Raw genomic sequence first — 19,027 nt, 5'->3', positions numbered from 1 at the left:
CATTTTAGCTATACTTTTCCCTAAAATCCCCAATTTCATTTTCTTTCTGGAGTCTGTTTTAAAGGTTAAATAAAATGTTACTAATCAAAAAGCATATAATCAGCTGAATTCATAAAACCTAAACTAAATGTAATAATTTAACATTTTTATGGTACACAAACATCAGAACTCGTGAGTTACTGAGAATTTCAGATCAAGATTTAGTAACTTGTGACCAAAAGGACTGAAGTTCAGAGCATTCCCAAAACATGTGAAGAAAAGTACCTGTACTGCCCCGTGAACACAGTTGACAGAGCGGAGATGACTCTAACTTAATCAAATGTCTAATTCTGGGCATTAAATAAGTTCTATATACAAATCTTAGGTGAATGGATCGATGATTAGGATTCTTTGAAGTTTGATTAATATTATTACAAATAGTTTTCCAAGCTATTGTAGGGGAAATTAAACTACAATCATTTTGGCAAGTTGTTTGAACTGTAATTGTTTTATAAGAACTTTGCATTATTTGAGAATACATTGTGGACACAATTCCCTTAGTATTTGAGTTGAACAGTTGATTTGTAAAATCATGTTCCGAAAGTTTAGTGTCCCACGGGACTCCATAGGCCTTTAGAGCAGAACCAAGCTGCAAATATATATAAAAAAGAGAAAATCCAGGTAAATTATAGCTTTCCTTCAAATCTTGAAATGTACGGAGACCATTAGTGTTGAATAACTGTCCAAGTAAATAAATTCCATTGTTCGTTCACATTGGGTAGGCCACTGTCCGACCACCCAGCAGTAAATTATCATTATGAAATATTGGAGTATGATAATGCCACTTTTTTAATAGTAAGTATTGTTAGTTGCAAGCTTCCAAATTAGTAAAGGATTAAAAATAATAGGCCCAAAACGCATTTTGCCTTGTTTTAATGGGAGTTTTGCATAAATTAGATCTTGTAGACTATGCGGATAAACTAATTTCTCTTCCAGAGAGCGCCAACAAACAGATTTTGTGTGGTCTAGCCAAGATTATTTAGTGCGCAATAACCAACACCAATGATAGACTTTGAAATTTGGGACTCCCCAACCTCCGTCTCATTTCTCTCTCTGAAGAGTTGTGAGTTTAAACTTTGGTCAGTGTTTTCTTAGAAAAACAGTTCTAAAAAAATCCAGAAAGTTCTAGACAGTTCTAGAATGTTCCAGATAGTTCTCAACAGTCATACTACACATTTTTATAAAGTGCTATATACTTATAATCAGTGCATTTGTTATTTTTCCAGTTTTATATCTGGGGTAATCTTTTTTAAACTTGGAGGAATTAGGACGTTTTTCATTGTTTTCAAGCAAAAGTTCATCGATTCATGACACAGGAAATCTTTTATTTGAAAAATAGTCAAAAATGTATTGTAACCGTAGTGATGTGTGTTTGGACAGCTGGATGACTCAATTTGTCCACTAGAGGTCGGTGGAGCAACAACTTTACACCGGGAATTGCTTATAAGTGAATTAGTAATATAATTTAACAGATAATGTAGCCTATACAGCACAGGAAACTGCAATCTTTAGAGGTTTGAATTTTTATATATATGCGAAATAAATATTGACAACAATCACGAGAGTTATGAAAAGCCTTTAAGACTGCGTTTCTCAGTGTCTCCTAAGGTGAGCATCCTTCTAATGAAACACCCAGTTATGAAGAGACTCGGGAGAGAATGACGGGAGGAATGCGTGATCGTGACGTCAGCTGTCGCATCATCATCACTGGCGCTGCTTTAGAATGAACGAGAGCGAGTCATTCAGCATCAGATGCGACATCACATCATGAACCAAAGCTGAACTTACGAGGACCACGGCCCATCTTCTCTAGGAGGGTCTGTTGTTTTAAGTTTGCGAATGATTCGTTGAGCTTTGCACTCAGATAAATGACTCAAAACCCGAGTCCGTCTCATTTTATTCGCAGATGACCGTATAGCGGCAACGATGGCAGGGTCAAATATGGTGTTCTCCGATGTGGAAAGTTTTCTAGACGCGCACCCGGAATTATTAGAAGACTATTTAAACAGGAAAGGCAAGGTGAGTGTGGTGGAAAAGTGGCAGAAGAACCATCACGCGACTAAAACTCCGGCGAACTCCAGCGGCGCGCACGCGGATAAAGCAGCGAGCCCGAGCGCGTGCGGGAAAGACAGCTGGGCGAGCAGAGGAGACGGCATACAGAGACGAGCCTCGCAAAAAGAGCTAAGGAAAACATTCGCAAGGTCTAAAGCCATCAATGCCAACAGGACTTATGACGAACACGTTAACTCGCGAGCGCAGGAGCCGCTCACCAGCATGAGGAGGCGCGCGCTTCTGCGTAAAGCGAGTTCCCTTCCGCCGACCACCGCTCACATACTCTCCGCGCTCCTGGAGTCCCGGGTCAACATCCCTCAGTACCCCTACACCGCAGTGGACTACAAATACTACCTGAAAGAGCACAACGAGAGGGAGTTTTTCCTGGAGCTGGTCAAAGACATCTCCAACGACCTGGATTTGACCAGTCTGAGCTATAAGATCCTGGTGTTTGTGTGCATCATGGTGGATGCTGACCGATGCTCCCTGTTTCTGGTGGAGGGACCGGCCAATAAAAAGACCCTAGTGTCCAAGTTCTTCGACGTGCATGCTGGGACCACAGTGTTGCCCTCTCTGAGGAACTCGGATGAGGTGCAGGTGCCCTGGGGAAAGGGCATCATTGGATATGTGGCTGAACATGGGGAGACCGTCAACATTCCCGATGCATATCAGGTGAAAGCAGGAATGAAAGCAAGCTCGTCCCTAAGGATGTGTGGGACTTCTGTAATATTTTGGAACCACAGTTATAAAGGGATCAAAGTAACAGTCAAAGGAGCTGCTAGTGGATGAAGTAAAACTCTTATTTCTTAGAGCCCTTTGGGATGCTGTAGGATAGTTTCCAAAAAATGAAAGAAATTCGGTAACACTTTACAATAAGGTACACCAGTTAACACGAACTAAGAATAAACAATACTTCTACAGCATTTATTAATCTAGTTAATATTAATTTCAACATTTACTAATAATCAAATGTTGTATTTGTCAACATTGGTTAATGTACTGTGAACTAACACGAACAAACAATGAACAGCTGGATTGTTTGCTGTATTAAGCTGTATTAACTAACATTAACAAAGATGAACTAACAAATATTGCTCATTTTTAGTTAATACATTAACTAATGTTAACTAATGAACCTAATTGTAAAGTGTTACCAGAAGTTCCTTTGGGATTAGACAATCTGTAAGTTTTTGACTATATTCATTCACATTACATTTTCACATATGAATAATTAATCAGATAACAAGGAAAGTAATTTACTAAGACATTTATTGATGGTGAAACTCAACATTCCCAATGCATATCAGGTGAAGCGGTTTCTAGTCCATAAATTACAAAAGATGGAAGTTCTGCCATTTCACTTTAGTGGTAAAATAACCCAACATCCCAATGGAAATTCTATTATACAATAGTTCCAAATTATGACGAAAATCACAATGTTGAGCAATTGTAAAGGGACCAAATTAAAAGTCAAATAACTCTTGTTACAATTGTTCTGAATTATGATAAATGATAACTCGCATCTGTTGCGAGTTCACAAGCATTACATTTTCCCATATGCATAATTACTGATCAGATAGAATTTTACTGAGATGGAGAAACAGCAAACAATCTTAATACATTACAGGTGAAAAAGGAACAAAATGATTGTTTCTAGTTAAAAAAAATCATTTATGTGCACAGAATTGCTAATAAAATGTATTATAAATTGTAATCAATCCTAATGGGAGAAAAAAATAAGTATCAAGTAAGATTCCATTGGATATTCTGACATTCTAATTTCACTGCTGAAAAAAAAACCCTCACTATGCATAATCAGCAACATAATCATTTTATCCTACTCGACTAAAAAAAAAACAGCCCAAGGTGGAAATGGAAGGTTTTTAGAGGAGTTTTGGGCACTAAACCAGCGGAGCACCCGGATGGGAGACTTTATCCAGTAGTATTGTGTTTGATTCTTGCTTCTCATTTGAGCCCAATAGAAACTGAGTTAGGGTTAGGAAAGCATTAGCATTTTTTGACTAGGTCACTCACATGAGATTTTCCCATACGGATAATGACTTGCAGCACGGACAGGAGAGTATTTTACTGTGACCCCTGAATGACGTTTTGCTTTGATTATTTCCCGAGATCCATAAAAGGCCTTAGTGAAATAATGAGGTGTGTGAGAGTATCTGAGTATTGATCACTGAATCGATCAGCTCAGACAAACTTCCTCCGCTCTATTCAACAGATTTACTCCTGATACTCTGATGATGATGATGTCAGCTCGCGGTTCTCTAATTAGTCTGTCAATCTGCGTTTGCCTTTTCATTTAGCAAGCAGAGCTGATCATTAAAACTGCATTATTTATACCAGTAAACTCAGCGATTCAGAGACCCTTCAAACATCAACCATGCAAAGATGGCTCATGCAGCAAGAACATTATTAATTCAAAATAATTGAAAATAGTAACACTTTTATGAATAACTTTCATTAATAAGTCATTAACAGCATTAAATGTAGGTACATATATTATGTACTTCAAAATATAATAATGTAATTTGATTCATGATATTTCTGAATACTGTATTTGAAGATTAATATGTTAAGCTTTATTTAATGTAAAGTCTCTTCTGATCACCAAGGCTGCACTTATTTGATAAAATATACATTAAAATCAGTAAATATTGTATATTTATATACAATAATATATTTAAAATAACTGTTTTTTTATGTGAATATATAGGAAAGTGTAATTTATTCCTGTGATCAAAGCTGAATTTTCAGCATCATTACTCCAGTCTTCAGTGTCACATGATCCTTCAGACATCAGTATAATATGATGATTTGATGATCAAGAAACATTTATGATTATTATCAATGTTGAAAACAGTTTTTGCAAAATCTTGGGTAAGATTTTTTTTTAAAAGGAAAGAAATTAACTTTTATTCGCAAAGATAAACTGTGTAATAAAATGTATACCAGTTTTCACAAAAATATTAGGCATCAAAAACTTCCTTCACTTTCTTTCAAAATAATTGAGCGGCAAATCATCATATTAGACTGATTTCTGAAGGATCATGTGACACTGAAGACTGGAGTAATGATGCTGAAAATTCAGCTTTGATCACAGGAATAAATTACAGTTTACAATATATTCACATAGAAAACAGCTATTTTAAATTGTAATAATATTTCACAATATCACTAATATTAAATGCAGTCTAGGTGAGCAGAAAAGCCTTTCAAAATCATAATAATAAAAAAAGACTGTGTAATATAAGGAAGATAAGACCAGAAGTAGTTTTTCTGTCACTCTCTGTCTATTTTAGCGGTTCAGTTTTAGTGCTGATAGTCACAAAGCAATGACACACTTCGCTTTTAATTAGTCTGGCTTCTCTTTACAGTTATTATAAATGTCCCCATTTAGCAAAGAGTAAGACTGTCTCTTGTCCTCTTTATAGGACCATCGTTTCAGTGATGAGATTGATAAACTCACGGGATATAAAACCAAGTCTCTGCTGTGCATGCCCATCCACAACAGTGATGGAGAGGTCATCGGGGTCACGCAGGCCATTAACAAGAGTCCCAATGGAGTGCTGTTCACCGAGGACGACGAAAAGGTACTGCATGCACACGCTGGGTAACACACAACACTGTAAACACTGAAACTAGCACTACACAATACGCTTACTTTCTCTCTTATGCTCTTGCCACGCTTCTAGAAACATTTGACTTCACTTGTGAAGGTTTAATTTCCTACTATGAATGTTACATGCAAACAAGTGGACACATTTTTCGTGAGGATTTTCAGGGCGATACAGCAGGTCAGGGGTCGTGTGTTCCTATAACTAGATCATTCCCAGTTCTTCTGTCAATAGTTCTATGAACTAAAACGATCCTCCGGTGCGAAAGCTTAAGCCTCTAAAATGTTCAGATAATTTGACCCTTATGAAAAGTCAAAGTTAGTTATTTATACTTATTTATAAACTTAAAGTTCCCCCTGTAGTCAATAATTGTTTCCCTAAAAACTCATCTTTGATCACCAAGATTACATATTTAATTTTTCTCCTTCTTTATGTCTTAAAACATCTTGAATGTAACTCGACACCCTTGCCTCATTTATTATACGTGGTTCTATGATATGCAAATGAGCCCCGCCTCCACTCACTCACTCAGCTCAGAGATCCACTCGTTGACGATCACACGTTGATCTGATTGGTTACAAGGTAGTTTGTGACGTCAGAAACACCAGCGATTTCAAACTGTGTTTTTGAGACTGAAAATACTCAGCAATGGTGTTGACTTATGAATGTACACATGGTTTGTCTTAAAGCATATTAAAAACACCACATAGACATATAACAACATTAAAAGCTGGATTTTTACCACAGGGGGACTTTTTTGCTTTCATCATGGACACTTACTTATTATTTCCCCATTAACAGATTATTTTATCTCTGTGCAGAGAAATCCAATAAGGTGTTAGAGACAGTGTAATGTACTTTAGTGCATTCAGTTAAGGAGATTGCAGTGATGTATCATTGTACTTTAAAGTGTAGTTCTGCACTGACGACACAAACTGTGCGCTTATGCAATGTTGCTGTCATTGGAGAACTGTGAGTGGGTTGAGTGTTCATGAATGTCTGTGTAAAGCTGAATAGTTAGTGTTAACGTCAGTTGCCCTTGTCATCATTTGTTCTGGGCTGAGGTAGTGTGGTCAACCACGCCACGCTATCATGAAAAAGAAATAAAGAGACTCATTAATGTTGACCTTCAGTCACAATGAAGTCTTTATAAACACAGAAGCAGTTCTCATATGGCAGAGTCATTAATCAGCTGAAATCCCTGAGCCGCTGCTCGGTTTACAGGAGCTCAAGTGACACCGGGAATATGATGTGCGGCACGTGTGAAACGTGTGAATATACTGTACCATATTAAAGGACAGAGTCATTGGAACTTTTTTGTCTTAAAAAAATTGTTATTACCATGGTATTCTTTATTCAAAGTACTTTTGGAGTACCATGTACTGTAAATACAGTATCATATGTTATCATATCAAAGTGACACCACAGTATAATAGGGTAATGGTTATTAGTGGTGCTTTCTAATGCAGTCTTTACTATTTAACCCTGTTCACACTGACTCACGTTTTTCACTATTCCCATAGTGTATGATTGCAGAAAAATTTATATATGTTTGTATTGAACATTAATCGAGCAACAGATTTAGTGTGAAAAAATATTTTTTCACTGAATTAATTCTGATTGATGAATCCGAACGCAGTGTTTACATAAATGCTAAACGTGACCGGGCATTTATTTTGTATATCACAAACTTTAAATCGGAATAGATTTTTTTGACATGCACACACTGCACGAATATAAAGAGTTCCCTGCTGTTTGTACATAATAACTATTCTCCTACATTGGTTCTTTATTTGTTTTAAACAGCAGATTTAAGCAGCTCCTCCTTGAACTGCCACCTTACCGTGGTGGAGGGGTTTGAGTACCTGAACGATCCTAGGAGCTATGTTGTCTGGGGCTATATGCCCCTGGTAGGGTCTCCCAAGGCAAACAGCTCAGACTAAGAGCGGTTCATAAACCCTTTATGATAGAATTAATAACAAGTGAAGTCGCCCGGCATGGCGCAGCCGGGGTCCTACCCTGGAGCCAGGCCCGGGGTTGGGGCTCGTATGCGAGCGCCTGGTGGCTGGGCCTCCACCCATGGGGCCCGGCCAGGCTCAGCCTGAAGGAGCGGCGTGGGGCCGCCCTCCCGTGGGCTCACCACCTGCAGGAGGGACCGTAAGGGCCTGGTGCAAAGTGGATCGGGTGGCAGTCGAAGGTGGGGGCCTTGACAGCCCAATCCCTGGACAAGGAAACTAGCCTTTAGGGACGTGGAACGTCACCTCGCTGGCGGGGAAGGAGCCTGAGATTGTGCGTGAGGTTGAGAGGTACCGACTAGAGAGAGTCGGGATCACCTCCACGCACCACTTGGGCTCTGGAACCACACTCCTTGAGAGAGGATGGACACTTTACCACTCTGGAGTTGCCTATTGTGAGAGGCGGCAGGTTGGTGTGGGTTTGGTTATAGCCCTCCAGCTCAGCCGCCATGTGTTGGAGTTCACCCCGGTGAACTAGAGGGTCGCTTCCCTGCACCTTCGGGTCGGGGATAGGTATCTCACTGTCGTTTGTGCCTATGATCCAGCCCCCTTGGAGTCTCTGGAAGGGCTGCTAGAAAGTGCTCTGACTGGGGACTTCGTCATTCTACTGGGTGACTTCAACGCCCACTTGGGCAGCGACAGTGACACCTGGAGGGGCGTGATTGGGAGGAACGGGCCCCCTGATCTGATCCCGAGCGGTGTTCTGTTATTGGACTTCTGTGCTAGTTACAGCTTGTCCATAATGAACACCATGTTCAAGCATAAGGGTGTCCATCAATGCATGTGGCACCAGGCCACCCTAGGCCGGAAGTCCATGATCGACTTTGTGGTCGTTTTATCCAACCTCTGGCCGTATGTCTTGGACACTATTGGCTTGGACACACTAATCACAACCTGGTGGTGAGTTGGATCCGATGGTGGGGGAAGAAGCTGGGCATACTCAGCAGACCCAACCGTACTGCGAGGGTCTGTTGTGAACGTTTGGCCGAGCCCCCTGTCAGAGAGAACTTCTACCTCCGGTGGAGCTTCGACCGGATCCCGAGGGAGTCTGGAGATATTGAGTCCAAGTGAACCATGTTCTCCATCTCCATTGTTGACGCGGCCGCTCTGAGCTGTGGCCGTAAGGTCTCCGGTGCCTGTCGAGGTGGCAATCCCCGGACCCGGTGGTGGACACCGGAAGCAAGGGACGCCTTCAAGCTGAAGAAGGAGTCATATCGGGCCTGGCTGGCTTGTGGGACTCCTGTAGCAGCTGACGGGTACCGGCAGGCCAAGTGGACTGCAGCCTGGGTGGTTGTGGAGGCAAATAAGCGGGCTTGGGAGGAGTCCGGTGGGGCCATGGAGAAGGACTACCGGTTGGCCTCGAAGAGATTCTGGCATACCGACCGGCGCCTCAGGAGAGGGAGATAGTGCCCTACCAACACTGTTTAAAGTGGAGGTGGGCAGCTGTTGACCTCAACTGAGGATGTCGTTGGACGGTGGAAGTAATACTTTGAGGATCTCCTCAGCCCCACTGACACATCTTCCATTGAGGAAGCAGAGGCTGAGGGCTCGGAGGTGGACTCGTCCATCACCCTAGCTGAAGTCACTGAGGTAGTCAAGAAACTCCTCGTGACAAGGCACCGGGGTTGAATGAGATCCGCCCTGAGTACCTCAAGTCTCTGGATGTTGTGGAGCTGTCTTGGCTGACACGCTTCTGCAACATCACGTGGCGGTCGGGGACAGTACCTGGGGTCGGGGCTGGCAGACTGGGGTGGTGGTCCCTCTTTTTAACCCTCTGGGGTCTGAGGTGTTTTCTGGGTCCTGGAGGTGTTCTGACATGCTCTGACATTTGTGCTTATTTCTGTTACTTGGGGACAATTTCATGGCTAAAGTCTTATTACCCTGTATTCAGCACAAACTCTGCTACAATAATATGTCAGCAGCATGTATGTTAAAGTTTGTAGTTTTGAGATAGTGACGTTTATGCATGGTTTGTGAAAAAGCAACAAAAAAAATTGTCACTGAAATATGGTCATAAAACCCATACTTATTATTTACTTATTATTTACTTACACAAGACGTTTGAAAATTGTATCACATAGCCTAGAGTATTTGCTCCAAAACTATGTGAAAATCATCCTGACTACTCATTCAGATAAGACAATAAAGTCATTTAAAATTTGTATGACGTGTTTTGTGTAAGAAAGCTTTATGCAAAGGGGCGTGATCTCTCAATAATATGAATGCATTTTACACCTGAGAAAGACAAAGACCCTCCCCTAATGGCCCTATTAGGTGCTATCAGGCCCTATCATCATGAGGAGCCTTGCACAAAGAATGAGGAGATTTAAAAAAGAATGGATTTTTGATTGTTTGGATTTATTTACAACACAACATAATCCAAAGATATACAACAAAGGACAAAAAAGCACATTATTGAACACATTGACCTAAAGACAGAGTCTTGAACAGTCACATAACGTTGTGCCATTCCTGAAACATAGTAGCCTACATACCTGTAATTTCCAAGGTGTTTTATTTTTCATTTTACCTTGTTTATGTACAGACTCATGTGAATGTTGAAGTCAGCAGGACTCATCCAGTGGCATCTGGTCCCTGTAAAAAAAGAAGAAGAAACAACTGTGAACATGCTGATATCAAGATAAACTATAGGCTGCACGATTTTGGGAATACATTCTAGATTTCTCTGGTTAAAATTGCGATTTAAAATGTACAAAACACACACACACATACATTATATATAGTGGTCGACCGATATATCGCCACGGCCGATATATCGGCCGATATTTGGCTTTTTTTAAATATCGGCATCGGCCGATACGTTTTTCTGATTCGCCGATGTGTTGGAAGCGGGACTTTTATTTTGACGGCGTTGCAGACTTTTATTTTGACGGGCGGCGCTGAGAACACCAGCACCTGAGAAGAGAACGGCAGCGCCTGAATCTGATCTCACAGCGCTCACTCACATTCTCCGTCTCTCTGGCCGTTTCTCAAAACCAAGAATGCAAAGAACGGACTTGTGTTCTTGGGGAGAACGCTCTTGCTAGTTGTTCTTGGAAGAATGAACTTACAAGGTGACGAGCACACAGAACGCTGCTGACAGTTTGAGGCGATGTGTTCTTGCTGGTATTGCGCAATACCCCCGCACAGCGCCGTCTTCAGTACCCAAACATAACAAGAATAATTGATGATAACAGCCAGGTTTTTAGCATGACTGGCTGGTTGGCTCGCTAGCTACACCCGCGTGCGCGTATGGAGATTCTTCAGTACCGAAAATGTTTGAGCATATTTTCGATTCGCCATAAATTTTCGTAAAAATGGCAATATTTGAAATCTACACAGTAGATTTCTCCCATCAAATGCTCTCAGAAGTGAATTTAGTGATGAAATAGCATACGAAATTGTAGAAAAACGACTTACTGTTGATCTGCCTTTCTGCTCCCCGCTCCTTCCTTGAATGCCGAAATGAATGCTGGGATATTTCTGCCGTCAAGTTCACACAAGTTACCAACTGATGCATCCTCGGTAAAACGGGGGTGTCAAGAACACTTCAGGGATTTTTAACCGTTCTTGCCAAAATGCAAACTTGTGTATTGAGACAGTACTTGGGCAGCGACTGATGACGTTTCACAAGTCCACAAGAACACAAGTACAGACAAGAATGCATATTGAGAAACGGCCTTTGTCAGTCATATCTAATAGTTTGTTAGACAGAACCGGTGGCTACAGAACTGGTAATCAAAGAAAGTAAATGGTATGCGAAAAAGTAATGCGTTTGCTTTTATATTATTTGTAACCGAAAAGGCAAACAATCAGGCTAAAATACTTTCTCATTTACCGTCAACATTCAGCAAATGCACATCTACATAATTTAAACAAATCTCTGAATATCTTATAAACATTAAATTTCACAAACATTGCAGATTTAATCGAACCCAGCTGTGATATTTTGTGAAGTGTGCAGTTGTAGCCTGCATAAACGTGTTCCTGCGAGTGACGGTCCGTGCAAAGTGAGTAAATGCAAACAGAAGATCAGCTTCACAGGAGACGCGATCGAAAAAAAAATTAAAATATGCTGTGCTATATTCAGTTGGCAACTGAATATAGCACAGCATATTTTAATTTTTTTTTCTGTGTCATATTCATGTCGTTTTCACTGTGTGCTGTATGTAAAATTAGTGTTACCTTGTCAAAAGTCAAAGTAAAAAAAAATATGATTATCAGTGCGCATGAAATTACCAGATTACTGAGTGCCCTGTTACAGTGTTTACTTCACATATTCATATATTTTTAAACAATTACTTTATTTGTGAAAAATACTGTAATAGGATTGCAGATTCAAGAAGTTGACATCTAATTATTAAATTTATCCAATTTATTAAATATTGATTTATATATAAATATAAAGTATGTGTGTGTATATATATATATATATATATATGATTATCAGTGACTGGAACCTCTGATTCAGGAGGAATAGTGTGGTTTTTGTCCCGTCCGTGGAACACTGGACCTGCTCTATACACTCTTCAGGGTGCTGGAGGGTTCATGGGAGTTTGCCCAACCAATCCACGTGTGCTTTGTGGATTTGGAGAAGGCATTCGACTGTGTCCCTTGCGGCGTCCTGTGGAGGGTGCTCTGGGAGCATGGGGTCCGGGGCCCTTTGCTAAGGGCCGTCCGGTCCTTGTACAACCGGAGCAGGAGCTTGGTTCGCATTGCCGGTAGTAAGTCAGACTTGTTCGCGGTGCATGTTGGACATAGGCAGGGCTGCCATTTGTCTCCGGTTCTGTTCCTAATTTTTATGGACAGAATTTCTAGACGCAGCCAGGGGCCGGAGGGTGTCCGGTTTGGGGACCACCCCATTTCGTCTCTGCTTTTTGCGGCTGATGTTGTCGCCCCATCAGACCAGGACCTGCAGCATGTACTGGGATGGTTTGCAGCCGAGTGTGAAGTGACTGGGATGAGAATCAGCACCTCCAAATCCGAGGCCATGGTTCTCAGTCGAAAAAGGGTGGCTTGCCCACTTCAGGTTGGTGGAGAGTTCCTGCCTCAAGTGGAGGAGTTCAAGTATCTTGGGGTCTTGTTCAAGAGTGATGGAAGGATGGAGCGGGAGATTGACAGACAGATCGGTGCAGATTCTGCAGGAATGCTGTCTGTCGTGGTAATGAAGGAGCTGAGCTGCAAGGCGAAGCTCTCGATTTACCGGTCAATCTACGTTACTACTCTCACCTATGGTCATGAGCTGCGGGTCATGACTGAAAGGACAAGATACCGGATACAGGCGGCCGAAATGAGTGACTGGGATGAGAATCCCAGGGTGGTGGGTGGTGATGGCGCAGTGGATAAGACACACGCCTTTGGTGTGAGAGACCCGGGTTTGAATCCACTGTGAGACACCAATGTGTCCCTTAGCAAGACACTTAACCCCTAGTTGCTCCAGAGGCGTGCAACCTCTGAAATATAGCAATTGTAAGTCGCTTTGGATAAAAGCGTCGGCTAAATGAATAAATGTAAATGAAATGAGCTTTCTCTGCAGGGTGGCTGGGCGATCCCTTAGAGATAGGGTGAGGAGTTTGGTCACTCGGGAGGAGCTCAGAGTAGAGCCGCTACTTCTCCACATCGAGAGGGGCCAGCTTAGGTGGCTCGGGCATCTGTTCCGGGTGCCTCTTGGACGCCTTCCCGGGAAGGCAGAAAAATGCCCAAAACCTGAAAAAATAAAAAAATACGAAACAAGCACTGGTGGGATGTTGTCCTGCTCCACTTCACAGAGTGAAAGGAGAATTTTAGAATGACGGGACACTCATTTATATGACACTTTATTCATCAGGTAGCAGCTCATTCTGCATGTCATACATCATTACGCTATTTCAGCGTCATTGCACATGCGTAGTCCTTTCAGTTTTGGTTTTCAATCCGATCAAGTGTTTACATGTCCTCTCGATTGGATTAAAAAAGGAATAAACCACCCCTTTCAATCCAATCGAAATTTAATTTGGATCGAGCTCAATTGGATCAACTAAGGTGTTTACATGAAGGCTTTTCAGTCTGATTGAGCTTTCAATCCGATTACTTGGTTGAATGTAAATTTGTTTTGGACTCAGTTGCACCATTTCCCGCCACTAGTTTGTCGTCATAGTCACTCATTTGATTTGTCATCACTGTCAGCTGTGTTATCATTAATCACCTCATTTGTCTGTATATTTAAGTCCTGTGTTTTCGGTTCACCCTTGTCCGATCTCATTTACGTATGGTTGTGTTTGCTTGCTGTTCCCTTTCAGTCGATAACGTCGGACGTAGTCGACGCGACTGAAATGGGATCACGCTAGGGAGCCTATCATCTTCGAGTACTATTGAACGAGCCAATGTAATTGGCGTGCGTGATTCGCATCACACACTCCGCCCCCGCGGCGCGGGTATAAATACGGAAGTGGATGCACGCACTAGTTGCCTTTCGCTTCGGAGCCGATCGTTTGATGTCTCTGAGAGTGCTGTTGTCTACAACGAGCGAGTGTGTCGGTGTTCTTCAGGAAGACTCTCCCAGTGCTGGTGTTCTACAGCGCGAGTGCAGCGGTGATCGCGAGCTTTGAGCTCTCAACTGCTGTTTTAACAGCAACAAATTTCTAAATGTTTGTGTGTGTTGATGGCTGGTTAGAGGGCGGAAAAGTGAGTGCTTCACTGTTTCAGTTCTCTGTTCAGTGTTGCCGCGGTCATTTCCCTGTGTGCTCCGGCACTGGTGACGGTCCTATTTTCTGAAAGAGCAACACGGGTGCGTTTGCGTCTTTTTCAAGATGTCATTCCGCCCGTGCGTTTCTGGGTGCGGTCGTTCCCTGTCTCTCTCTGATGGTCACAACTGTTGTGTCACGTGTTTGGCTTACAGCACGCTGAGACAGCTTTTGTGGACAGCTCATGTTTTCACTGTGGGAACATGACTGTCGCAGTGTTGAGGGCGAGACTCGCCTTCGTTCGCGGAGAGCGAGTCCCCATTACCATGCCCCACCCTCGGGTGCTGTGTGGGATGGGTGACCGGAGGATAGTGTTGGATGTCCCGCCCGGTAACCATTCCCTGTGGGCTCCTCACTCCTCCCTTCCACTGCAACCACTGGAGCCTCCGGTGTTTTCTGCTGGTCCATCTGTAATGGGTGGGCCAGCGGTTTCACTCGGGGCTCCCCTGGAGGACAGGACGCCGATTGCAGCATCAGAGGGTGAGCTGACTTCTGGAGATGATGACTCGGCTGCATTGTCTCCCTCCGGGAGTTCAATGTTGCCCGAGCCGGATCCAGAATTATCAGCTATGCTGAAACGGGCCGCCGAGGCTGCCGGGCTCGAGTGGAACCTCCACCGTGTCCCGTTCAGTCTCGGTTGGAATCTGGAGTTTGGTATCTTGGGGCGGGCCGCGCTGGTTCTCAGCTCGCCGCCCCAGTGCCTTTCTTTCCCGAAATGCATGGAGAGCTTATCAGGTGGTGAACAGCATCTTTCTCTGCCAGAAACTGCCTGAATAGCTTTTCCCCCTCATTACCCTTGATGGAGGAACGGTGAAGGGTTGCGAGGTGTCCCTCCATTGGAGCGGTCTGTCGACACAGGTGCACCTGTGTCCGGCGGCCGCTGCCTTTTGGGGGGATCCTCGTCTCCCCCCTAAGGCCTGTGAGTTTCGTCCGTTCCGACGGGCAGAGCTTACAAAGCCTGTGGGCAAGCCCCTTCCTCTTGCGTGCCATGGCGTTGCTGCAGGCTAGGGCACCCATGGCATGCACGAGGGTAATCCAGACCGTGCGCTCATAGGTGAGCACCGCACTGCATCCGACCTCACCCTCCGGGGTACGGGTGTCGTAGCGTGCGTGATCGGTCTGGCGATGTCCACCTTGGTGGTCCAGTAGCGCCTTCGTTGGCTCAGCCTGGTTGGTAGGGCGGATGCGGACAAGGTTCGGTTCCTGGTCTCCCCAATTTCCCAGGTTGGGCTGGTCGGCGACGCGGTGGAGAACTGCATCAAACAGTTCTCTGCCGCTCAAGCGCAGACGGAGGTCATCCGGCACATCCTGCCCCGGTGGCCAGCTGCTGCCTCCACCCGCCGCCGGTGGCAGCTCCTCCGCCTGCTCGTCGCCGTGGGCGTTCTCCGGCCGCCGCTCCTGCTGGCCCTCCGCAGCAGCCTCCACCCAGGCCTCAGCAGGGAGCCGGCCGCAGTAGAGACGCCCAGCCCGCTCCAGGCGCTGCCAAGCCAGGTGGCAAGCGACAGCGAAAGCATTCCGGAGCGGGCCGCCCAGGAATGGATGAGATGCTCTTGGAGTGGCACGATCACTCCCTCCCCCCGGGTGAGGGCCGGGTGGAGCCTTTGTTTGTGTGTGTGTCTGTTCCGCCGCTGGCTCCCTAAAAAAAAAAAAAAAAAAAAGCGGAGCAAGCGGTACCCACACTTCAAAGAGAGAGCAATTTCATCTGTTCCTGGGTCCCAAGAGGGCCAGTCTGGCGGGTGTGACCCTGTATAGCCTTACACCCCTCAGCTCCCCCTTGGTCGCCAGCAGGCAGCTTGGTGCGTTCGAGGACCCGGTCATCCGCCTTCTCACGCGCCCCCTGCCGCTTGTGGAGACAGGTAAGTGTTGCACAGCACACTAACACCACTCTCTCTACTTTGCTGCCCCACCTCAGGCTCGGCTACCCCGCTCAAGTCAGTGATAGTCATCACATTAGGTGTTGAGCAGACGTGCTCCTGAAAATTCAGTGATATTCATCACACCGAGTGTTGAGCAGTGCTCCTGACTTGTGCGTGCTTATCTTATCCTGCTGGCGAAGGATTTGATATAGCCGCTCCTCCAGCCGGTACGAAGGCCAGTTGTAAACTCGTTCTTCGTGCTACTAGGTGGTGGGTCGTGACCATCTTGGCCCAAGATTGGTCTGCAGCTTTGACCTGAAAGACATGTGCTTCAGATCTCTACCTCCCGCACCGCAGGCCATCCTGGGTGTTGCGTCTAAGGGTGGAGTATCAGTACAGTGTCCTTCCCCTCGAGTGCTCCAGAGCCCGTTGGGTCTTCAGGTCAACTGGAAGAGAGTAATCTCGCCCACGGGCTGAGTATCTCTTTTCTAGTTTTGGAGAGGTACTCGGTCCAACATGTCTCTCCAATGAGAATGTGTTCAGCTGGTGTTGAAGTGAGAAAGGGTCCCACTGAAAGAACTTTCAGAGGCTCCTGGGGTATATGGTAGTCGCAGCCTTTGGCTCCCTCCATATGTGACCGCTTCAGCGCTAGCTTCACGATCGAGTCCCGAGGTGACCGTGGCAGAGCAGCTCACCCTGTGTGACTATAGTTCATCCCGGTCTGCTGCCAAACCCTCTTCAACAGAGCGGCCATGTACAAAGGGCGTGTTTTAACGGGGGCCTGGGCGACCCCCGACTACACGGGCATTCGTGCCTCGAGTTGTTAGACATTGCGACCGTTGCGCAAGCTTCCCTTGCATGTCACAAACTCACCCGTCACCTCCTCCTTGGAGTCAGACGCTTCTGAGGGCGCCTTATTCCACTCCTCCTGCTTACTCAATCGTGCCGCCATCGAGCCTCACGACAGTTATAGCCAGGGCAAGTGGAGACTCCATCCCCTGGGTCCGGCTGGGTCATGACCATTCCGGGGCCGCTCAGTTGCCCCCCCGGTTTTATTTTTCCGCCAGTGTTTGGGTAAACCGAGCGGACTACCCTTGGACAAACACTGGGACTCAGCGGCCCCAGGGGCCCGCAGAAATGCGTTTAACCCCAGTGAGCCTTCTAAAAGTGACTGCGACTCATGGTCGCCTTGCGCCTGCAAGTCAGTGAAATCATCACTCTTCATGTTGAGCAGATTTGCTCCTGAAACTCAGTGAAGTTCATCGCACTCTGGTGTTGAGCAGCAATGCTCCTGTAGCTCAGTGAGTCCATCACAGGTAGCTCAGTGAATTCATCACACGCAGTGCTGAGCAGAAATGCTCCTGGTGCTCAGTGAAGTTCCTCGCACTCAAGTGTTGAGCAGAAATGCTCCTGAAGCTCAGTGAGTTTATCACACTCAGGTGTTGAGCAGTAATGCTCCTGAAGCTCAGTGAACTTGTCACACTCAAGTGCTGAGCAGAAATGCTCCTGTCGCTCAGTGAGTTTCTTCGTACTCAAGTGTTGAGCAGAAATGCTCCTGAAGCTCGGTGAGTTTATCACACTCAGGTGTTGAGCAGGAATGCTCCTGAAGCTCAGTGAACTTGTCACACCCAAGTGCTGAGCAGAAAATGCTCCTGAAGCCCAGTGATCTTCACATGTTGTGTTGAGCAATGCTCCTGTCTTTTGCGCCCGTCACTTGCACCTACGTGCCATGTCAGGAGAGGAACAGGTCTTCATAGTTGCCCCTCATTGGCCCAACTAGACCTGGTTCCCTTCAACAGCCTTCCTGACTTCCCCTGGATTCGGGGACGGGGCACGATGGCACACGCGTTCTTCCCCCGGAGATTCCGGGCGGTCTTACATCCGAACGCGGAGGTTCAGGTGGCTATCACAAGAACATGTGTTAGTTACCATCACTTCTGCGAGCACCCCCTAGAATTGGGTAGCGTGCTTACGCCTTTAGAAGTGGAACCTAGTCGTTGAGTGCGTCTTCTCCCCTGAGGAGATCCTGAAAGCTTTCGATCACTTCAGTGCCCTCTTTCCTGCAAAATGGGTTGCAGTAGGCTGTTTTCCTAAATCACCCTCAAAATGATGTTGCCTCGGTGTTTAAACGACGCTCATCGTGTTGCAGAAGTATGCAGAAGCACGTTCTGATCGTCAGGTTCCTGAGGAGCAAGGTCTTGTAAATCCTTGTGTCCCTCTTTATCCTCTTGGGCCTTGTCCCTGGTGCGACTGCACTGCAGAGACCGCCCCTGAGCCACTGCAGGTAGTGAGTTAAAAAATCTGTTATATCAGTTCTCCTGCTCGCGTGGTCTCTACTCGAGGGTAGGGACTTGCTCGCTTTCGGTCAACGTATTGTGCCTGGAGTCTGGGCCGGCTAACTCTCACAAGCTGAGATCCCGGCTCGGATTGTGCCCAAGGTTCCTACCTCTCCCGTAATAGGAGCAGGTGGTGAGCCTGCAAGCGCTGCCCTGGAGGAGGCAGATCCAGCCCTGGCTTCTCTGTCCGATTCGCTTGGACGTGTACAGAATGCAAGTCATAGACCTCAGACCAGCTCTTCAAATATCTGTGGAATTCAGCAGAGAGGGAAGGCTGTTTCCATGCAAAGTTGCACTTAGTGCTTGCCTTCATTTCGGCAAAGATCCGAGATGCAACATGTCCACTTAGGTGTTGAGCTCCTCTATGATGAGTGTAAA

The 19,027-nt window shown here is 45.2% G+C and overlaps 1 protein-coding gene across 1 annotated transcript in view; it reads left to right on the top strand.

Moving 5' to 3' along the window:
• Window positions 1-1,789: 1,789 nt before the first annotated feature.
• pde11a (phosphodiesterase 11a) overlaps window positions 1,790-19,027 on the top strand; it is a 139,632-nt gene continuing 122,394 nt past the window's right edge. Inside the window, exons 1-2 of the mRNA XM_077247109.1 lie at window positions 1,790-2,763; window positions 5,538-5,696. Coding sequence (XP_077103224.1) covers window positions 1,966-2,763; window positions 5,538-5,696 — 957 coding nt within the window. The 5' untranslated portion in view covers window positions 1,790-1,965. The remainder of the gene's footprint in view (window positions 2,764-5,537; window positions 5,697-19,027) is intronic.

Source organism: Siphateles boraxobius, unplaced genomic scaffold (genome assembly GCF_051911475.1).
Source record: "Siphateles boraxobius isolate OS27281-9 unplaced genomic scaffold, OSU_SipBor_1 106, whole genome shotgun sequence".
In the NCBI taxonomy this organism is placed as follows: domain Eukaryota; kingdom Metazoa; phylum Chordata; class Actinopteri; order Cypriniformes; family Leuciscidae; genus Siphateles; species Siphateles boraxobius.
Note: the sequence above shows the minus strand (reverse complement) of the source record. Positions and strands in the feature narration are given on the sequence as shown.